Source organism: Necator americanus, chromosome II (genome assembly GCF_031761385.1).
Source record: "Necator americanus strain Aroian chromosome II, whole genome shotgun sequence".
In the NCBI taxonomy this organism is placed as follows: Eukaryota; Metazoa; Nematoda; class Chromadorea; order Rhabditida; family Ancylostomatidae; genus Necator; species Necator americanus.
The window spans coordinates 3,707,089-3,714,689 of NC_087372.1; the positions used below are offsets into that span (position 1 = coordinate 3,707,089).

Here is a 7,601-nt window from a genome sequence, read left to right on the forward strand (position 1 = left end):
ATTTTTCTCGTCTCTCGTCCAATAACAGACAGATTTACGTAAATTTCCATGTTAAACTCTACGTAATACCATGTAGAAAAGAAAATCCCCCGTTTAAAATCTAGCGATTAACGAGGAGATCATCTTGTATTTTCATCTGTAATGAACTTTCTCTCTCTCTATTTTTACTATTATTTTTTTTTGCCGATAATATCTATGTACTAGTTCGCTCATATACATATAGAATCCATAATTTTGTTTTTGCTTTCGTCCAAAGAACTTAATATGAATGCAGTAAACTGGCGTTACTATGACATTCACTATGCAGCACGATCTACTAAAGTATTCCAGCAAAATCTCCTACATATACGTTCGATTATAGCCGTAGTCAGCACCAGTAACGGAGCACCAGGAATTTTTACGAAGTGATCTCCTCATTCCTCATATTTCATCAGAAATTCTTAACAGGTGGTCGCCCCTCCCCTTCTTATACTTTTTTTCCATATTTTGAAAAAAGTAGAAAGTTTTAGAAGTTAAATACATAATTAAATTCAAGAAAAAAAACAAATTAATTAATTAATATTTTCAAGAAAACGCAACACGCACACACAAAAATTCCTTAACCACCTATTTCAAATAAGTAACGAATATTTTTCGATGCTTACTGTTTACTTTTCTACTTGACGGCAACATATGTCGGTGACGGTGACAATTGCAGTGTAAAAACAGCAGTTTATCGCACGTGCGATAACTCTGGCTTGCTTAAGATGATTTTTTTTCCTGGATTGTCTTGTCGCCTCTTTTGAGTTGTTACGTCTTCAAAACAATAACAAAATTTACTTTTGTTTGTTCGGAAAAATTATTCCCATTATTTATTACTATTTCAATTATTTACATCAAATAAGGGAACATATCAAGTGCGTTAGAAAAAAAAGCTTCCCTGTCATTCCAGTAAATTTTAAACCTATTGGTTCACAATGAGAAAAGTTCTTCTTTAAGTCGTCTTGAGTTCACAATATGAATTTTTGAATTCACTTTTAAACCTTTACGTTAATTTTGTATAATATAAAATTTCGAGCTCATTTTTAAACCTTTAGGTTAAAAAAAAAAAGCTTTTCTGTCATTCCAGTAAATTTTAAACCTATTGGTTCACAATGAGAAAAGTTCTTCTTTAAGTCGTCTTGAGTTCACAATATAAATTTTTGAACTCTCTTTTAAAACTTTACGTTAATTTTGTATAATATAAAATTTTGAGCTCATTTTTAAACTTTAACGATAATTTTGCAGCAAAATAAGATTGAATGAACTATCATCTAAATTTTTAAAGAGCTGGAATAATCTGTAGTCATTCGCCCGACACAGACAAGTGAACCCGTTGATAACGAAGCTTCCATGACGGAAACGAACGATTGGCATTTACCGGTCACACAATAGAGATAGGAACCGATAGATCCATACGCCATCGTTAGCGTTGAAGAAATCCAGTTCTCCAGCTAGAAATCCTACGAACACATGTTCTATATAACTATGTTGATCAATAAGTCTAATCGTCGTTGATTCTTACGCGATATTGCGATTGTTTTGTTTTTGTTTGTGCTTTTCCTCGATCCTCCTCCCACCACCTCAATCACATCGTTTTAGACAGGACGTCCTATGCGAAAGGGGCCTCGTACCACGGCAGTTGTGATTGATCATCGAAAAAGTGTCTTTAATTTATTGTATAAAAGAAATTATCTCTAGAAACAGCTTATAATGCTCGCACCAAAAGGTAAGAGAGAGAGAGAGAGAGTAAAGCACGAGAAGAAAAAGATTATTCAGAAAAATCACTGATTTTCAGGACGTATGCACTACTGCCTCATAGTTTTCGGCTTGCTAGGCGCTGTAGTGAACTTTCCAGTGAGTTTCGACCTCAAAAAAAAAACTGTAGAATTCGGTCGTTATCGGATATTTTCAATATATCTTGCTTACTTATTAATTTATCTATTTTTTTTAAAATTTTTCTCATGATTTTTCAGGAAGGATATTCGAACTCATATCCAAACACCTCATACAAATCATTCCAACAGTTGATCAATGACTCCTATATCAACAGAGGTGTGGAGGTAAGAGATTGATCACTGATCCTTATTCCTAGAAAATTTTTGGGATCGAAAATCATTCCAGGGTGGAATATCCGAAAATCTGTATATTTGGATATGGTCGGCTGTTCTTAACGTATGGTTTCTCGGATATCTATTAGGAACTTTCGTCACACCCTATTTTACGGAACAATATGGAAGGAAAAGTCCTGGATTTTTTTCCTGAACGATTAACATCTACCCTACTAACAACACAATTATACTTCATACATTCTTTTAGGGACCCTTCTCGGTTCAAGTGTCATTGCTCTCATTGGTTCGGTGCTTTCGTTTCTAAGCGTAACACTTTCCGTGCCAGAGCTATTTTTTGTATCCAGAGTTGTGTCCTCGATGAGTTCTGGCATCTCGTTCGGGACTTTGATACTTTTCCTGCAGGTATAATTCAAATCCCTCAACCATAGCCAACCTATTTCTTAAAGACATCACGCCACGAATCTGACGTGGTACGGATTTCAGGTAGAGTATTCGTATACGGGATAGTAGATTATGGGGAGGGGTGTGATTCCGTCCATTTCTTCCTAATTGCCGTAAAAAAAACGGTCCGGAAGATGCGGCGCCACACGGGGTTGGCGCGCTCCAATCGAACTCCTTGTAGAAAATAGTGCGCCGGAACGCTCGAAGCCGTATCTTCCGCGCCATTTTTTACGGCAATTAGCAAGAAATGGACGGAATCACCGACCCCTCCTTAATCTACGATCCCATGTATGGATTTTTGGTGGAGTATACGAATACTCCACCGGAAATCCGTACCACTCCAGATTCGTGGAATGATGCCTTTAAAGGGAGCATACCGTGAATCTGATGTGGTATGGATTTCTAATGGAAGGCTTCTATACGAAATCGTACATTGCGAAAAACTACGTGGTTCTGCTCCTCTTTGCGTGATCGTCGTAGGACACAGCATCGGAATCGATTTAGCTCCTACGAAATGCGTAAAAATGTACCTCTATGTACACGTTCTGTTCCCTCAGCAGTGTACTCATTAGTTTAGCTTGAACAGGCTGGCAAGGACCCCTAATCGATCTTCGAACGCTCGCTCGTTGATGCGACGCGTGTGCAAAAGTGGCGCGTTGAAATGTAAGCCGTCGTAAAAAAATGGCAACTTCCGGGCCGTTTCTTAAAGCAAATACGAAGAGATGAGCGGAACCACCTGGTTTTCCGCAATCTACGATCCTGTATAGAGGTTTTCCCAGGGAAATCCATACCACCTCAGATTCGTGGTATGCTGCCTTTAATGTGTATGTACCAAACATACGTATTGACAGGAAGCAACTCCCACTGAATATCGTGGAATGACGTCATTTCTCTCTGAGAACACATTCATTGCCACGACTGTCATGGGCATAGGATTTGGAATGGATGCTGTATTCGGGAAAAATTTGCCTGTACTAACAGGTATTTCTTAAAATCAGATCCTTTCTTGGGATTTTTCAGTATCCTCGTTTTTTTTTTCGAGAAAAGAAACGTTCCCTTCCAGGCATTTCAATTATTCCCGCTGTAATCTCGATCCTACTTGCGATACCGCTTAAGGAAACACCAAAGTTTCTCCTACTAAATCGCAACGATCGAATAGGCGCAATGAAATCACTCAAATACTACAGAGGTAGGTCCTAGATAGAATGAATGAGGGATTACTGTAAACCTTATGCGTAGAGCTCATGTTTTCTCTAACTTTAGGAGATTTGGTCGACGCTGATGTGGTTCTGGATGAAATGATGCTAGAGATAGATGATGATAAGTATTCGGACACATCGATACTTCGCTCCGTAGTTACTGTACTTCGCGAGCCCCATTTGAGAACCCCTTTTTTCATTGGATGTCTTTCTCTACAGGTTAGTTGAATCATATTCCATAGGCCAGAATGGAATGTTCTAGGTAAAATCCCCAGTCCAAGGTTATCCCTATTTAACATTAGAGTTGCTAGGATGATTAATAATTTCCAGGTGATTGTCGCCATTTGGTCGATAATCTATTTGTCCACTGACATTTTGGAAGTGCATTTTTCCGAAGAGGTGGCACAATTAGCCTCATTCATTTTTATTTTTGCCAATTTTATCGCAGGAATGGCTGGCATGTTTATTATCGAGAGGTTTGTTTGAGCGCTAATATTTTTTAGGAGAAGATTCTTTTTGTATCTTGTATTTTCCACATTTATAGTAGAGTCAAACGTGATGAAGCACGGTGCAGTTGCATAAGCGGTCGCGCTTGAAGCGGTGCGGTGGAGCGTAGCGGTTAGGATCGAGTGAGGACCCATTCTACCACCGTCCATTGCTGCATTTCGCGATGGTCCCACCTCGATTCCAACCGCTCTCTTCACCACGCCGCTTCGAAAGCAATCGCTTACGCAGCTGCTCCGTGCTCCATGTCGTTTTGACTTGACTATAGCTCTTATTTCTGTTCCTCCTAATGAAAACCACGACTACCACATCAAAAAAAAGTTCAGAAGAGGAAAAAAAAGGAATTTTCTTACTTCAGATTTGGTCGTCGTACGCTTGTGCTCTGGCTCGGCCTCTTCAATACGATCTCGTTGGCGCTTTTTGTGGCATTCGATCAACTAGCTACCGTATACGAACCTCTAAAATGGGGTAGTATTCTAGCGTTAATACTTTTCGGTATCACATATGGGTGCGTTTCATATCATTTTCATCCGATTTTCAACAAATGCAAATAATTTCAGCATTGGACTCGGTCCAATTGCATTTTTCATCACATCCGAGCTAGTTGCACAACAACATCGATCGGTTGTACAGTCTATGGTATTTGCGGTGAACACCGTGTCCAATTTTGCTTTTTCATTCGCCACACTACCAGCGTACACAGTTATTCAGGTTTGTTAGGCAGTTGTACAGTACTTAATGAGTTAATCGTTCCTCAGCCCGCTGCATCATAGCCATCGCTGAACCAACGCCCTTTACTTAAAAGCAGCATACCACGAAATTGACTTTGGGATGTCTAATCGGGAAAATATACTAGGAGTTCACTGGTATAATCGTTATCATCTTGGTTCTCTCTAATCGCCCTGAAAAGTGAAATGGGGAACGCTCTTCTAGTTCGAAGTTTCTGCAAGGCACCTTATAAAGTACCACTCTCGCACACGCGCCTCGTCGGTGAGTTAGCGGACTAAAATCAATGAGGTTTCCCCAGCACTCTTTTCAGGCAAAACATTTGATTAGGCTACCGAGGAAACCGGAGGAAAATCTAGAAGAATGAGCTGTCGCAAGGTGCCTTGTAGGAAAATTCAAACTCGAAAGGGATTTCCCATCCATTTTTCAAGACAGTTGGGTGGAACCGAGGAAGATCAGGGTCGTACTCGCAATTTACACCATGAACCCTATCTTTTCGTTGAGAGACCCCAAAATCTTCAATTTGTAGTATGCTGGCTTTAGACGTAGTGATAACTAAGAAGTGAAAGAAACTAATATGGACAGCATACAGTATGCATTTCCTTTAGAAATAAAATATCTCGCTCTTTCCAGTCCTGGTCCTTCATTCCACTATTTATCATACCGTCCTCGCTGTCACTAGTCTATCTATACCTTAACATGCCGGAAACAATCGGCCGAGAAGTACACGAGATTGTAGAGGAGCTTACTGCTAGAACTAATACAAAGAAGGTAAGAAGTGACAAGTGAGAGTTGAATTTTAGAGCTTTAAATAAAGGGAGATTATTTTTTAAAGTGAAATTTAATTGCAGATATCCACAACGAAAGACAAGTCGCCAATATATTTCTGCGATATTGACGTCAGAAAAACGCTGGACAATAGTGCATAAAGCTAGTATTTTTAATACGGAGCCAAGACGCATATTGTATATTTTGTGCACTTATTTAACAATACCATGAATTGTACGAAATAAAATAGAATGAGATCATCCATCATTAGAAACATCCTAAATACCTTGAATCCTATGGGTGACACAGCCACACTCATGTGATTACTGTTATATACCTCACAAGAAGTAAAATATGTATGAAAACGGATAGACATTCTAAGATATGTGTTAAAATGCTACTGAGACATAATAAAATCGCGCTTGCAATAAAGTCGTTCCTGGATTACGGCAATAGATGGAAATTCTACAAGATCTAAACTTTGAGCTAAGTTAAGTTCAAAGTGTTAAACGCATTAATCCAAAAGCGGCTCGATTACAAGTCGTAAAGTATGGTCAGGTTAAGACGACATGAAGCTCGGTGCAGTTGCATGAGCGGCTGTGCTCGCTTACTTGGTGGAGCTAGTTGTTGGGGTCGACATCGGACTCTGCAGCGATGAATGGTGCTAGCAAGGATCACCCCTGGATCCTTACCGCTATGCTCCACCGCTTCGAGCGCAGCCAATAACGCAACTACACCCAGCTTCATGTCGTTTTGACCCGACTATAGCCCCTGTGAGATTCGTTAGTTTGTCATTATCATATGGAACTAAGACCTGCACAGAGTGCTTCCATATCGAAATTGAAAAAGGATTCGAATATTTGCGAAAAATTGTAATTCGGCAGTATACTATACGCTCTACAGGATGTACAGTTCGGTGAAAACGACATGAAAACGGTACAGTTGCCCAAGCGTTGGAATAGACGTGGGACCATCGAGAACTGCAGCAATGAAGGGTGTTGGAATGGGCAACTGTACCGTTTTCATGTCGTTTTCACCGAACTGTACATCCTGTAGAGCGTATAGTATACTGCCGAATGGGTCCTCACTCGATCCTAACCACTGCGCTCCACCGCACCGCTTCGAGCGCAACCGCTTACGCAACTGCTCCATGCTCCATGCACGATCGTGTTTCCGTCGTAGCCAAATCACAATTAAAGGTGTAAAAGGCTTCTTTTAAACCACTCAACGTATTAAATCGAAAGTTGCCAAATGAAACACCGGAAACTGTAGAAAAGAAGGCACTTTTTTCCACTATTTCTCACAGTAATTACACTAATTCGAGGATGGTTACCACAAAAAGGACAAGCGCACCTTAAATGACAAAGTGCAGATATCAATGACCACAAATCACTGTTAATGTCTTATCAAAGTTGTGTTACACCTTCTTTAATGTCTTTTCAGAAGAATTCGAAAACATTCTAAGCACTATTCATAACATATAAGAGAAGAATCATTTCAAACCCATATGCAACAAAATGTGAGGGAACTGAAGACGAACAACTGAAAAGAGGATAATCCATTCAGTATTTTTCTGTAACTGCAGCTTTAATCCCGGAAAGGAAAATGGGACTATCTAATAGAGCTTTCTTCTAGTCTAGAACAAGAAAAAACCAATAAAATTATCCCTTTGTTACGCTATGAAGGATTTTTACTAAATATTGAGTAGTGAATGCGTTTTCCCACTATCGACTAACAAAAACCTCATTAAGAACAAAATAGAGATAAGCTTCTTACCATGTTTTTTGTCCCACAACCTGATGCGTCACGACTACCGTGATGCGGGTACGCCTAACGATACGACCAATTGAAAAGGAAGATCTGAGTACAGAAA

The 7,601-nt window shown here is 39.6% G+C and overlaps 1 protein-coding gene across 1 annotated transcript; it reads left to right on the forward strand.

The window, feature by feature from the left end:
• Positions 1 to 1,731: 1,731 nt before the first annotated feature.
• On the forward strand, positions 1,732 to 5,889 carry RB195_016781 (uncharacterized protein; the record flags this gene model as incomplete). The annotated part of the gene is made up of 13 exons (XM_064183482.1): positions 1,732 to 1,747; positions 1,817 to 1,875; positions 1,995 to 2,081; positions 2,143 to 2,263; positions 2,338 to 2,492; positions 3,383 to 3,512; positions 3,595 to 3,720; positions 3,795 to 3,949; positions 4,061 to 4,206; positions 4,593 to 4,742; positions 4,795 to 4,945; positions 5,594 to 5,731; positions 5,812 to 5,889. 13 exons carry the CDS (start codon positions 1,732 to 1,734, stop codon positions 5,887 to 5,889), a joined length of 1,512 nt encoding a protein of 503 aa, XP_064039363.1.
• Between the last annotated feature and the right edge of the window lie 1,712 nt (positions 5,890 to 7,601).